The sequence below is a fragment of the Poeciliopsis prolifica genome, unplaced genomic scaffold, assembly GCF_027474105.1.
Source record: "Poeciliopsis prolifica strain line A6 unplaced genomic scaffold, Auburn_PproV2 SCAFFOLD137, whole genome shotgun sequence".
Lineage (NCBI taxonomy): Eukaryota > Metazoa > Chordata > Actinopteri > Cyprinodontiformes > Poeciliidae > Poeciliopsis > Poeciliopsis prolifica.
Window position 1 is genome coordinate 510,467 of NW_026562512.1, and position 14,999 is coordinate 525,465.

Sequence of the window (14,999 nt, forward strand, 5' to 3'; positions counted from 1 at the left end):
GGTCCGCCTGGTTCGGAGCTGTTTACATGTGAGAGCTCCTGGTCGGTCCTGAGGATGATCAAGACCGAGAAGGTTCTGCACCTGAAGAGCAGCCGCGGCCGGAAGGTTCGGGTGGTTCGGGAGCACTACCTGCGGGAACGGGTTCCCTGCTTCAGCGCGCTGTGCCAGGCGGGCTGCGAGAACGGTGAGGTCCGCGGGAGTCTGCGGCGGTTCGGGAGCTCGGTTCGGTTCTGCTGAAGGCCTGGGTTCACTGTGGCATGTGGGACATCTCTGGTCCGGTCCGGACCGGAGGATAAGACCCACAGTCCGGACCGGAACCAAAACTAGACGGACCAAAATTTCAATCAAATTTCCTGTTTGAATGAAATCAATAAATAAGTTGATCGATCAGTCAGAAAGTTTTCCTGAGTTCTAGATCCACTCAGTGGCATCAATGGGCCTGTCACGATAACATTTTACTGGCCGATTAATTGTCTCAAATATTATCGCGATAAACGATAATATTGTTTGAAGACCTTTTTACATTGATTTAATGGAAATTACGTGATAATACATGCGATTTCCTGCCAAAGATAGAAACACTTTACTTTCAAAAGACACTGAACACTGGGACTGATGCACAAAATAAATAACACAACCAAAACCAAAAATAAAATAGATTCTCAGTCTCCATTAACAATAAATGTACTTGAATAAAAACTAAACAACATAAAGCCAAAGTGGAAATAAACACTGCATTCAACCAAAAGAGTGCAGATTATGAAGTCTGTATATTATATTGGCCTTCAGTAATAATTAGATTTAAATAGAGAAGAATCCGACTGCCTGATGCAAAAGTTCAAACTACAGGATTTATTCCAAACGACAATCTTAGAACGTTATTCGTTCTGAGATTGTCACTTGTGTGTTACTGTAGATTGTTGTGTTACTGTAGATCGTTGTGTTACTGTAGATTGTTGTGTGTTACTGTAGATCGTTGTGTGTTACTGTAGATTGTTGTGTGTTACTGTAGATTGTTGTGTGTTACTATGGATCGTTGTGTTACTGTAGATTGTTGTGTGTTACTGTAGATCGTTGTGTGTTACTGTAGATCGTTGTGTGTTACTGTAGATCGTTGTGTTACTGTAGATCGTTGTGTGTTACTGTAGATTGTTGTGTGTTACTGTAGATTGTTGTGTGTTACTGTAGATTGTTGTGTGTTGCTGTAGATCGTTGTGTTACTGTAGATTGTTGTGTGTTACTGTAGATCGTTGTGTGTTACTGTAGATCGTTGTGTGTTACTGTAGATTGTTGTGTGTTACTGTAGATCGTTGTGTGTTGCTGTAGATCGTTGTGTGTTGCTGTAGATCGTTGTGTGTTACTGTAGATTGTTGTGTGTTACTGTAGATCGTTGTGTTACTGTAGATTGTTGTGTGTTACTGTAGATCGTTGTGTGTTACTGTAGATCGTTGTGTGTTACTGTAGATCGTTGCGTGTGACTGTAGATCATTGTGTTACTGTAGATCGTTGTGTGTTACTGTAGATCGTTGTGTGTTGCTGTAGATCGTTGTGTGTTGCTGTAGATCGTTGTGTGTTACTGTAGATCGTTGCGTGTGACTGTAGATCCTTGTGTTACTGTAGATCGTTGTGTGTTACTGTAGATCGTTGTGTGTTGCTGTAGATCGTTGTGTGTTACTGTAGATCGTTGTGTGTTACTGTAGATCGTTGTGTGTTACTGTAGATCGTTGTGTGTTGCTGTAGATCGTTGCGGCCGCTCCGATCTAAATCCAGGATTTGCCCAGACTGGGAGCTGAACGCAGCCTGTTGAATGTGACCGGGAGCCAATCAGAAAGCGCGGATTCCCCTCCTGCTTTAGGAGGGGAATCATGGAGGGGATCCCAAACAAATATCCTGACATATATTTCTAAATTAACACACAAAATCTGTTATGTTGATTGCAAAGAAGCACAAAAACAATCCTGGATGGACTGATTAGTGTGAAAAGATGTTCAATATTATATTTTAAGTAACAGTTATTGATGCTGAAACACCAATTTATTGATATTTTAACCATTTAATAGTTTTTATCCAGACGTTCTGGCCCAACAGGCCCTTTAAGAACCTTCTGGTTTTTGATCTGGACCCAAATGGAAATGAGTTTCATGTCCTGATATTCGGGATAAAACAAGAGAATCCTGTTTTGGATGTAAACAAGAATGAAGATATTTGGAGGTGGAATGATGTCACAGCACCAGCAAAGATTCTGTGATGTCACTGGCGATGCAGTCTGTGATGTCATCAACTGCAGAATCGTATGTAACACAATTCTGCATATTTGTCATTGCTTGCAATACCCCTGACCAGTTCAGACGCCCGCAAAGCACTTTCCAATCGACCGTTCACTTCGTTTCGAAATCGACAACTTTAGTGATTTTACTGGAATAAAAATGTCTCAAAATACAGAAAGACACCAGAACCGCAGACTGGCCCACCTGGAGGAGGAGCTGGAAGAAACCAAATTCCAGCTGCAGAAACAAACGGAGCTCAAAGTGGGATTTTTCAACAAGGCCCACAGAGCAACTGAGGAGCTGAAGAGACTCCAGAGATACACTGACACTGAAACACTGAAAGTTGTTGCTATTGCTTGTCAGGCTCACTTCAGTGTGGAAGACCTGGATAAAGAGGAGCTGCAACAAAAATACGAAGATTTAAAGGTGTCTCAGTTCCACATCCAGGACGCACTGCTGGCAGAAATGCATGATGAGAAGCAGCGAAATAAAGTCCTGGAAGACAAGCTGGATGACCTGAAGGCTTCGTATGAGGAGCTGCGCCGTAAATACGAAGCAGACGTTGGTGATGAGGCAAAGCTACATGAGGAACAGAGCCTGGAGAAGCTCAGAGTGGAGAAAGACAACATCATACATGACATGACCCAAAAGATCGACCTCCTGCAAGAAAATGAAAAACGTTTACAAGACGAACTTGAGGAGAGCAAACGTGGAACAAACGAACAATCAAAATTAATAAACGAGTTAAAGCAGCAGGCGGAGATTTACCAAGACAAAATAAAGAAAGCGGAAGCTGCACTTTACAAAGAAAGAAAAGAAAATGTCATCCTTGGATTAAACTACACTGTATTGATTGAACAATTTGAAAAGCTGGAGACACAGAAAGAAACTCTGATGGAGAAATCAGAGGAGGACACGGCGCTGGTGGAGGAAATAAGAAAGGAGTACGCCATCCTCCAACGCAAAGCAAACCAGGACGCCAAATTCCTGAAGAAAAACGCAAAGATTTTAAAGAAAGAATTGGATGAGAGCAAAACATTTTACAACAAGCTCAAACTTAAATTTAACTTGGATATTACTGGATTGAAGGAGGAGATGGAAAGATGTAAACAGAAAGTACAACAAGAGAAAGACGCCTCATTGCAATCAGCGACTGAGAAGCAGCAGCTCATCGACAGCCTGCGACAGGAAAACGCCGTCCTGGAGGAAAACACACGGCGAGAAATCCAGGTCCTCCAGGACAAGGACAGAAATGCACAGGATGAACTGGAGACGCTCAGAGTTTTGTTCAAGGAGCTGCAGTGTTCTTACATTCATGATGTTAATATGTTGAAGACACAGGCAGAGCAGTTCCAGGAAGAAATAAGCAGAATGAAGCAAGAATTGGAGACAACCAGAGATAAACTGCAGCCAGACACTGAGGAAGATCAGCATGAAGATCAGGAAACTACAGTTTCACAACAAGAGGAGGAAAAGAACCGGGTCGACCCGGTTATGGATTCTAGTCATCTTATTTCCTCGGAGGAGGATTTAGCAAGAGAACCAATACCAGGATGTTCAAATGATCTGGAATCCATACAAGACGACATCGATGAGGAAACCATCCAGCAGGATTTAGAGACTCCAGATATGAACAGCAAACAAGAAGGAAAGAAGAAAAAACCAAAGACTCCAATTTGGAAAAAAATTCGAAACATCTTTAGATTGAAGAAGACAAAAAAAACAACACAGGAGTGAATTCAATAAAAAACGAGGCCTGTGGCGATTCGGCCTGTTATGATAACAGATTTTACTGAGCGATTTAATCGTCTCAAAAAATTATCGCGATAAACTATAATATTGTTTGAAGATCTTTTCACACTGATTTAATGGATATTACGTAATAATACATGCGACTTCCTGCCACAGATAGATACACTTTACTTTCAAAACAACACAGAGAGGAATCCTGAACAGCTGACACGGTGCAACCCGAAGTCCAGCAGACATCGGAGATGATATGTGGAAACATGAATGTTTAACCAACATTTCATGCAAAGAAAATATAAATAACTCGGGGAGGAGTTGGAGCGAAATTTCCACCAGAAAACCTGGTAACTTTTCAGCTGTTCTTTGTTAAGGTGACATAAAATGGTTATAATGATTTTCATTCAGTCAGACTGACACTCGCTACATGCATTGCAGGTAGATTGTAGTAAGGAATTGTTTAATGCCTGGTTTCAATATTAGTGAACTGGATTTATTATTTTGTGTCCATTGTTGGACACAACACGGTTCGATCGAACCGTTATAGCCAGGATTTCTGTCGGCTGATGTGTCTCTCAGGTTTTGATAATGGCCGACAATCGGCGACATCAGATGGTGCAGCGCGCGCTGGGCGTTACGCTAAGGAAGTAAGGAAGGGAGGGTCAGTGGAGAGCAGCGGAGTTTCATTCAGTGTCATCAACAGTAAGAGAAAAAGGCAGGAAGAAACGTCTTTGCACCACATTGTTCTCATTTTCTCATGTTAAAAACAACATTCTTCTTCTCTCATTTCCTCCCTTTCTTACATAATTTATATGTTACTTAATATTCATACAGTTTCACACATACATGCACATTTTCACGTCCCCTCCATGGCTGCCACCTTATCATGGTGGGGGGTTTGAGTGTCCCAGTGATCCTAGGAGTTCTGCTGTCGGGGCTTCATGCCTCTGGTTGGGCCACCCGATGCAGACGGGTCCAAGGTGAGGAACCAGACCAAGTGCAGCCCAAAGATCCTCATGATGAATACGACCTTTGGAAACAGGGTCGTATTCGCCCGAACATGGGGTCCCACTCTGGAGAGGCCTGGGGGCCCATGGAGCCCAACCGGGTTTTAACCCATGGAGCCCAACCGGGTCGGGTTTTAACCCATGGATCCAGGTCGGGTTTTAACCCATGGAGCCCAACCGGGTCGGGTTTTAACCCATGGAGCCTAACCGGGCCTTAACCCATGGAGCCCAACCGGGCCTTAACCCATGGAGCCCAACCGGGTTTTAACCCATGGAGCCCAACCGGGTCGGGTTTTAACCCATGGATCCAGGTTGGGTTTTAACCCAGGGATCCAGGCCGGGTTTTAACCCATGGATCCAGGTCGGGTCGGGTTTTAACCCATGGATCCAGGTTGGGTTTTAACCCATGGATCCAGGTCGGGCTCAGCCCAATGAGAGTCTATCTGTTCACCACCTGTGGGGTGAGATTGAGAGGTTCCGGCTAGAAATAGTCAGACTGACTTCAGTGGACGGTTCTGGTTCTGGAGCCAGTCTCCTTGAAAGGGGTTGGATGTTCTCCACTCTGGGGTTGCCCCCTGTGAGAGGCGCTGGGCAGGAGGGGGCATATTTGTTGCCTCCCATCTTGTTCACTCCAACGCACCAAGAGGATAGCCTCTCCCTCTACATATGGGTTTGGGTCGGTTCTGGCTACCAGTCCAGATTAGCCACTGTCCTTGGAGAATCTCTGAAGAAGAAACTGAGCACAACTTCCTTCTTCACTAAACATAAATAAAAATGGAGGCCTCAGATTTTAGCAGTTGTAGAATTTCTTTTTGCCTTTGGAGATTTAGAAATCAGTCGTTATAGATTATAGATTTAGTTTTTTACTTTTTCCATGATGTTTACATCTATTTATTATAAATGTTGCTCCCCACTGATTCTTTCTTTACGCAAAACAAAATAAAATGTTTGACTGAACCAGTAAAATTAACTTTCCAAAGAACAGATATTGAAAAAAGTTCACATGAGGTTATCATATATGCTACATGTGTCAAACTGAAGGCCTGAGGGCCAAATCTGGCCCGCCTCAGCTTTTTATGTGGCCCTCTGGACTCCAAATTATAGCAATAGGCCCATCCAGCTTTTCACAAATAACTGCAAAATTCACACAAAAATTCAACAGATCCCCACATTTTTCTCTGATTTTATCAACATTTTTTTCAAAATTATCCAAAAACATTTGGGTTCAGTTGACTGATGTTACCTGATGGCAAGTTATATTCCACGACTGACAGAGCAATTAATACAACATTAACATCATATTAGCGCAAATATTGTAAAAATTCCTTACAAATATTTCTAAATTAACATAAAAAAATCTGTTATGTTGATTGCAGAGAATCACAAAAACATTAATTTTTTCATTCAGTTTCATCAACAAAGAGAAAAAGGCAGGAAGAATCGAAATAGATCATGATTGAAATGAGGTCGAGTTTTAATTTATTGTGCGATTAATTGATTTATCGTTTATCGCGACAGGCCTCAGCATCCAACCAGCATCCATCCAACCAACATCCATCCAACCAACATCCATCCATCCAACCAACATCCAACCAGCATCCAACCAGCATCCATCCAACCAACATCCAACCAACATCCAACCAGCATCCATCCAACCAACATCCATCCATCCAACCAACATCCAACCAGCATCCATCCAACCAACATCCAACCAGCATCCATCCAACCAACATCCAACCAGCATCCATCCAACATCCAACCAACATCCAACCAGTATCCATCCAACCAACATCCAACCAGCATCCATCCAACCAACATCCAACCAACATCCAACCAGTATCCATCCAACCAACATCCAACCAACATCCATCCATCCAACCAACATCCAACCAGCATCCATCCAACCAACATCCAACCAGCATCCATCCATCCATCCATCCATCCAACCAACATCCAACCAGCATCCATCCAACCAACATCCAACCAACATCCATCCATCCAACCAACATCCAACCAGCATCCATCCAACCAACATCCAACCAGCATCCATCCAACCAACATCCAACCAGCATCCATCCAACCAACATCCAACCAGCATCCATCCAACCAACATCCAACCAGCATCCTACCATCCATCCGTCCGTTTAGAGTTTGCTGGATCACTTCTCTGTTTTTTTTTCATCATAAATCTTCATTTGTATGTTTTTAAGTTAAAGATTTAACCGGACCTCCTGCTGACCCGCAGAACTAATCAGAACCAGAAGCTTCACATACAGGCAGCCTGTCAGAGGAGTCCAGAACCAAGTTCAGTTTCCAGAACCAGGGATAACTTTGGGCTTTTCTCTGACACAGATCAAGTTTTTATTATTTAAAAGATTCTCCAGTTTATTTTAGATCTGTGATGTTTTTCTTTCTGACCCAGATGGTAAAGTTCTGCCCGGAGACCTAACCCACTACGTGGTTCCGGACGCCGAGGTGGTACTGAACTACCTGGAGGTTCTGGAGCTGGTGGAGCTGCAGGGGGTCGTGTTCACGCAGACGGCCTGTCAGGCTCTGCACAGCAAGGGCCGCAGGTAGGAGGACCGAACCAGAACCAGAACCAGAACCAGAACCAACCTCCATAACTCCCACTGACTCAGCAGCCTCGCCTTCTGCACAGCGCTGCTCCTGGATCACCTTTTCTATCCCTGCAGAACTCTGCAGGAGGGAGCCGGGTCGGCCTCATTAGACCCGGTTCTGCTGACTCAGCTGTGACCCGCAGGAAGCTGTTTTATAAGGAGCCCTGTCTGACTCGCACTTCCTCTGCGGTTCGGTTCTGGTTTCTGCTGACGTGGTGGAGGGAAAATGTTGCATCATTAATGTGCTGTTAGGTGAGGAAGCTGCAGGTTCAGCGTGTAGCGGTGACCTTTGACCTCCTCTGGCCCCAGATTCACCCAGAACGTCTCCATTTGGATTGGCAAATAGAGTCTGAGTTCTGTATCCAAGAACATTTTCCTAGAAAGTTGCGTGGAAGGAAAACATGTGTGCCAAATGTAATTTTCCAGGATCCACCAGGGGGAGCTGTAGCTTGTTGAAGAAGTTTTTTTGGCTAAAATCTGTTATTTCTTATGAGAAGAAATTGAAACATGCCAGAGTTCTGCTCCTCTGCAGGTTCTACAACCGTCTGAGGAACCTGCTGAAAGACCCGCGGCATGACTGCGTCCTGTTTGCTAACGAGTTCCAGGAGTTCTCCTACTGCCCCAGAGAGAAAGGAGAGAGCCAGGAGAAATGGCAGACCAGGTGAGTCCTCCCAGGCGACCCCCAGGTGACCCCAGAACCAGCAACCCGGGTCAGAGTTTACTGTAAACAAAGTGTAGGATTATAGAACAAAAGGCTTAAGTCCAACTTAAAGGGATCCACGATGAGTTAATGTCAGCTTGTGCTAATGGTGTTAGCTCTAGCTAATATAGATAGCTCTACATGATGGAATTAGCATTAGCTTCTGCTAATTGTGTTAGCTCTAGGTAATATAGAAAACTCTACATAATGGCAGTGGCATTAGCTTCTGCTAATAGTGTTAGCACTAGCTAGAGCTAACACTATTTAATGGAGTAAGTTCCTGCTCATGGTGCTACCTGAAGCTAATGATGTCATCGCTAGTTTATGACATTTGCTCCTGCTGCTATTGTTAGCTTTAGCTAATAGTGTTGCTTTAAGATCTCAGGTCTGGTTGTTGAACCTGTGTGTGTGTGTGTGTCTGTCTGTGTGTGTGTGTGTCTGTGTGTGTGTGTGTGTGTCTGTGTGTGTGTGTGTCTGTGTGTGTCTGTGTGTGTGTGTCTGTGTGTGTGTGTGTCTGTGTGTGTGTGTCTGTGTGTGTGTGTGTCTGTGTGTGTGTGTCTGTGTGTGTGTCTGTGTGTGTGTGTGTCTGTGTGTGTGTGTGTCTGTGTGTGTGTGTATGCGTGTGTGTGTGTGTGTGTGTGTGTCTGTGTGTGTGTGTGTGTGTGTGTGTGTGTGTGTGTATGCGTGTGTGTGTGTGTGTGTGTCTGCGTGTGTGTGTGTGTGTGTGTGTGTAGGTGTGTGTACGCCGCTGCTGTGTGGTACTACAACCACCTGGCTGGGATGATGAACCTGGTGATGATCACTGAGGACCCGGACGCCGTGACCCGGTTCTGCAGCCTCCACTCTGGAGTTTACGTCATCAGCGTCCAGGTGGGGATGTTCGGTGGCCAGAGCAACCACCCCGATGCCACGCTCATCTCCACCTTCTTCATTTTCAGGAGTACCTGCAGAGCTTCTGGCCGGCGCTGCAGGCCGCCCACGATCTGTACGGATCCGTCCGCCAGGCACTGCAGGAGAAGGAGGCCGACGGCTCGCAGAGGAGTTCCCGGAACATTTACCTGCTCAGGTTCTGGAGGCCGGGATCAAGTCCGGACGCTTCGTCCAGGTCTGGACCTGCAGGTATTCTGGTCCAGGATGTGCTGATGGAGCTCCTGATTGGACCGTTTCTCCTGCAGGGAACCCTGAACGTGAGCAAACATCGCGCTCAGAACGAAGCCTTTGTCACCAGCGACGGTTTGTCCTCTAAGAGCCCAGGTGAAGGTCGCCACGGTCGGTGAGTTCCTCCAGGTGAAGCTCTGAGGTCACCCTCCTCTCTTCCTGCCTCAGACCTGAGCGCCGGCGTACTGGTGGCGGGTTCTAAGAGCCGGAACCGGGCCGTGCACGGCGACCTGGTGGCGGTGGAGCTGCTGCCCCGAGCCGAGTGGCGAGGGAAGGTCACGGCTCTGAGCGAGGGCCGGCGGACGAGCGGAGCGACGACGAGACCAAGCCCGTGCCGACAGGTGGGAGGGGTTACGCGGGCCGTGTGGGTCTATGCGGGTTCTGACCTCTGACCCCGGCAGGTCGCGTTGTGGGGATCCTGCAGAGGAACTGGAGGGACTACGTGGTGACCTTTCCCCCCCGGGACGCGGCGCAGGCCCAGAGTCGGGCCCCCAGCGCGTCCTGGCGGTTCCCTGGGACCGCCGGATCCCCAAGGTCCGGATCAGCACCCAGCAGGCCGACGCGCTGCAGGTCCGCTTGTTATGCCCGTTACCATGGCGACAAAAGCTTTCAATCTGGTTTGATCCCAGGTTAGCCTTAATCCCAGGTTAGCCGTAATCCCAGGTTAGCCTTAATCCCAGGTTAGCCGTAATCCCAGGTTAGCCTTAATCCCAGGTTAGCCGTAATCCCAGGTTAGCCGTAATCCCAGGGCTAACCTGGGATTAGCCCTGGAGTTATTATTGGTTTGTTCCTGAGTTTTAATCTAATCCTGATTTGATTCTGATATTTTCAGTATCGTTTAGTTCTGGTTTAGTGGCAGTTAAATTGTTCCTACATTTAAATCTAGTTTCAATTAGTTTTATTTAATTAGTATTTAATCTGGTTTAAGATGTTAGTCGTAGTTCATTTAATCCTAGTTTTATTCTGGATTTAATTCTGGTTTCACTCTTGATATTTAACCCTGATTTAAGCAGAGTGGGCTCTCCAGCAGGTTCAGCTGCATCCCAGACTCTATAGCCTGAGTTAAAGGTCAAAGGTCATGTCAGCCCAGTTAGGTAAAGGAACCAGTAGTGATTAAAGCTGGTAACAGGAAGGAAGCTCCGGTGTTGGGATTCAGTCGGTTCTGGTGGTTCGGTTCCCCCTGCAGGACCACAGGGTGGTGGTTCGGATCGACTCGTGGCCCAGCACGTCGCTCTATCCCAACGGACACAGCGTGCGGGTTCTGGGCCGGGCCGGGCAGCTGGAGACGGAGGTCCAGACGGTCCTGATAGAGAACTGCATCCACGTGGCGCCGTTCTCCGAAGCCCAGGTGAGATCGGACCCGGCGGTCGGCTGGTGACCGGCCGCCATGGGTCTGAGCGGGACGTTTCCCTGTGGTGTGGCAGCTCAGGGAGATGCCGGTGAATTCCCCGGAGAAGCCGTGGGCGGCGGATCCGGCCGAGGCGGCGGCGCGCCGGGACCTGAGGCGGACCCACCTGGTGTTCAGCATCGACCCGCCGGGCTGCGAGGACGTGGACGACACGCTGTCGGTGCGGCGCCTGGACGGCGGGAAGCTCCTGGAGCTGGGCGTCCACATCGCCGACGTCACGCACTTCGTCAGGGAGGGATCGCTCACCGACCTGGAGGCCCGGTCCAGGTAGGGCTCCAGAACCGGCACCGGGACAAACTCCTGAAGCTTCTGTTAGTTTCAGAAGTTTTTTATTTAAAGAAATTGATTTGAAAATTGTCATTTTGATCCTGAAAATACACAAATTTCCTTGTATCTTTGTTTACAGTCTGTCTGATGATGTCATCACTAATTATTGATCATTTGATCAGTCAGTTCTTGATCAGACTTTTTTCTCATTTCTTGGACAGCTACTTTTTAAAAGATGTTGAAGTTGTGCTACTTTTACTGTCGTAGAATATCTGGGTTCTCCTCTGGTCACTCATTTCATCCATATTGATTAGTTTGAATGAATAAATATGGTTAAAATATTCAGGATGAGTCGTGTCCATGTTTCCCTCTTAGAGCCACCACCTACTACCTGGCGGACCGCCGCTATGACATGCTGCCTGCTGTCCTCAGCGCTGACCTTTGCTCCCTGCTGGGCGGGGTCGACAGGTCGGTCCTCTCTGCTTCTCTGCTCACCGCCGTCTCCATCGGTCCCACCGCCGTCTCCATCGGTCCCACCGCCGTCCTGTGCTTCCAGGTTCGCCATGAGCGTCGTGTGGGAGCTGGACGCTCGCAGCCTGGCCGTCACCAAGGTGTGGTTCGGCCGGACCCTGATCCGCTCCTCCTACCAGCTGCACTACGAGCTGGCCCAGGCGCTGCTGAACGGGGAACGGGTCCAGGTTCCTGAGCTGGCCCGGCTCGACCCGGAGAGCGGGACGCCAAGCTGAGCGAGCTCATCCAGGCGCTGGAGACGCTGACGCACATCGCCAGACACCTGCGGGCTCAGAGGACCGAGGAGGAGCGCTGGAGCTGGAGGGGGTGGAGGTGCAGACGGACGTTTCTCCTTGGGAGATTTCTTATTGATTACATTTCTTACATATATATTTATAAAATTGAAAATACACATCAACATGAATCCAACGTGCTACAATCTGATCAAATGATCATTTGATCAGAACGTTGCTCGCTCCTCCTCCACAGGTCCGAGCCCAGCTGGACCAGGACAAGAACATCACGGCGCTGGTTCCCCGCCAGCCCCTGGAGGTCCATGAGACCGTGGCAGAGTGCATGATCTACGCCAACCACTGGGTGGCGCGCAAGATCCAGGAGGCCTTCCCCTACCAGGCCCTGCTGAGGCGCCACCCGCCGCCGCGCCAGGAGCTGTTCAGCCAGCTGGTGGACACGGCCCGGGCCAGGGGGTTCTCCATCGACACCAGGTGGGTTCCGGTCCGCTCCCCACCCGTCTGCCGGCTCACCGCCCGGCCAGAGGTGGAGACCAGCAGCAAGGCAGGAGTTTGATGTCCGTCAGCCTGACTCTGCTCCTGCAGGACCAACAAGGCCTTGGCCGACTCTCTGGACCGAGCCGTGGACCCCGAGGACCCGCTGGTGAACCGGCTCCTCAGAATGATGGCCACTCAGGCCATGTCTCAGGCCGTGTACTTCTCCACTGGAGCTCAGCCTGAGGACCAGTTCTACCACTACGGTAAACCAGTTGCGGTTGGCCATCTGGAAGCAGTTTGCTCGGCTTCCTTATCGGATCATTTCTGCTCGTCAGGTCTGGCTCTGGACCGCTACACTCACTTCACCTCCCCGATCCGCCGCTACGCCGACATGGTGGTGCACCGCCTGCTGACCGCCGCGCTGCAGCTGGAGCAGGAAGCCGAGCCTGGCAAACCGCCGGCCGGCAACAAGGACATGGAGGAGCTGGCAGAGCACATCAACAGCAGGAACCGGGTGAGCGGCTCGTTGGGTCTGGGCGGTTCTGTGCTTCCTGAATGTCGTCTGAGTTGTTGTGCGTCGGCAGGCGGCCCAGCGAGCCCAGAACCTTTCCACCGGACTCTTCCAGTGCCTCTTCTTCAAAGAGCGCGACCCGGAGACCGACCCGCGCTGCGTGGCGGACGCCATCATCTACTCCATCAGGGACAACGGCGTGCTGGTCTTCATTCCAGAGTAAGTTTCCTCCATCGGTCTGCTGTTCCTCTGGCAGAACGGTTCCTCAGCATGATTCTGCCACTGCCATGCTGGACACAGTTATATGTTCTTAAGTTTTTAGCCTCAGAAGCTTTTTTTCCTGGTAGCATCACTTCTGTCAAGTCGGGTCCCACTAAATGAAACGGACTGAATTTTACAGATATAACTTCACTTTTTCATCAAACTAAATATTTAACTTGCTGGCTAAATATGTAGTAATCAAGTTAAATATATATTTTGAAGCTAATTTTATAGCTTGCTAGCTAAAAAAATGACTTCCAAGCAAATTATTTAGCTAGCAACCGAATTACACCGTGTTCCAAAATATTATGCAAATTGTATTGAAGTGTCATAAAGATTACATTTGTTGTTGTGCTATTAAACCATCTCTGCTGATGAAAACCAGCAGACAGTGTAGAGCCGAATGACTAGATATGAAAACATGAGATATTTAAGTAAAACTGAAGCGTTTCCATCGTACTGTGAAGATTTGTGGCTGATTCAGAATGAAGATGGTTTACAGATAAAGGCTGAAGAGGAAAGTTTGTTCGATTCCTGGGTAACTGTCTGTTAAGATGATTTGGACTGAAATAGTTTTTGATTTCACATTCACAGAATGACCGACTGCAGATCTTTATAATCCATAAAATGTTTAGAAAATCTGCTGTCATAATTTGGAACAGAGCATTTTGAGTTTATTTTGGAAAAAAATAGTTTGTTCAGTAAAATTAGATTTATTCTGTAATAGTTCATGACTTGAAAATTATCCTGACCATCATTTGACCAGTTAGGAAAATGCTAAATGACTAAACAAGTCATTTTACTGCTGTTACTGTGACTTTAAACGGTTCCCAGCTGTGACTGCAGGTGCTGCTGCTTGTCCAGGTACGGAGTGAAGGGTCCGGTCTACATGAGGAACAAGGAGGGCCTGGTGCTGACGGCCGGCCCGGACGGTACCTGTGAGTGGCAGAGCGGCTCGGTTCGCCGCTCCTCGGACCACATCACCACCACGTCTGGCTGCGGCAGCGCCACCTTCAGGCTGTTTGACCACATTACGGTGAGCCACCAGAAACACCTTCATCTGGGCAGAGGCGCCGACAGCAGGTTCTGACCCGACGGCAGGTTCTGACCCGACAGCAGGTTCTGACCCGATGGCAGGTTCTGACCCGACGGCAGGTTCTGACCCGACGGCAGGTTCTGACCCGACAGCAGGTTCTGACCCGTTTTTAAATTGCAGCAGTAAACGAGGTTAAACTCAGATGACCTTTGCTCCAGAACCTTTGGATGAGACCAAAGTGTTTTTCAGAGTCGGCCTGTTTCCTTTGTGCAAACTTGAGGTCAAAGGTCAAGCGTATCCTCAGACTCACTGTTGAAATGGGAACATGTCAGAACTCTCTCCGACCCGTCCCCAGGTCCGGATCTCGGTCCTCTCCTCTAACTGCCACGCCGACACGCTGACCCTGCAGGTCATCAGCAACCAGCCGCACCTCGGCGCGCCGCGGCCCGGTTCACCGCGGCCCGGCTCGCCGCGCCGCAGCCAGCTGGTGCAGGAGGTGGTGCGGCTGGCCGGGGAGGTGCAGGAGAAGGCGGCGCGTCGACCCGAACTCTCCAAGGAGGAGCGGGAGTTCCGGCAGAGCAGAACCCCCAACCTGTACTCCCTGCTGGAGGAGATCCGGGAGCTGGCGCTGATGGACCCAGACGCTGCCGCGCGGGCCGGCACCGTGACGGCGTAGAGTTCTGACCCAACGCTCCAACCGACAGAAACCAACAAATGAGATGTGGGAAAATGTTTTTAACTTGTTTTAGTAGAAATGTTCTGGTTCTGGAGGGAAAACGATT

General features: G+C 48.4%; 2 protein-coding genes across 3 annotated transcripts; both read left to right on the forward strand.

The window, feature by feature from the left end:
• Nucleotides 1-14,893, forward strand: LOC129355541 (DIS3-like exonuclease 1). Its single transcript, XM_055025145.1, is given in 23 exon segments — nucleotides 1-184; nucleotides 7,443-7,593; nucleotides 8,171-8,299; nucleotides 9,073-9,208; nucleotides 9,277-9,373; nucleotides 9,376-9,443; nucleotides 9,514-9,592; nucleotides 9,665-9,790; nucleotides 9,793-9,837; nucleotides 9,898-9,984; nucleotides 9,987-10,066; nucleotides 10,683-10,844; nucleotides 10,921-11,171; nucleotides 11,547-11,639; nucleotides 11,728-11,894; nucleotides 11,897-11,974; nucleotides 11,977-12,014; nucleotides 12,171-12,406; nucleotides 12,518-12,672; nucleotides 12,745-12,923; nucleotides 12,994-13,139; nucleotides 14,046-14,217; nucleotides 14,573-14,893. Coding segments are annotated over 23 exon segments (3,126 nt in total). The 5' UTR covers nucleotides 1-54.
• Nucleotides 2,401-5,112, forward strand: LOC129355542 (golgin subfamily A member 6-like protein 24). Of its 2 annotated transcripts, XM_055025147.1 has the most exons (3): nucleotides 2,401-4,360; nucleotides 4,593-4,715; nucleotides 4,848-5,112. In XM_055025147.1, the coding sequence occupies exon 1, from the start codon at nucleotides 2,427-2,429 to the stop codon at nucleotides 4,002-4,004; it is 1,578 nt and encodes a 525-aa protein (XP_054881122.1). In that variant the 5' UTR covers nucleotides 2,401-2,426; the 3' UTR covers nucleotides 4,005-4,360; nucleotides 4,593-4,715; nucleotides 4,848-5,112. The 2 variants fall into 2 exon arrangements, with proteins under 2 accessions (XP_054881122.1, XP_054881121.1); XM_055025146.1 differs by having other exon boundaries at nucleotides 4,593-5,112.
• Nucleotides 14,894-14,999: the final 106 nt, after the last annotated feature.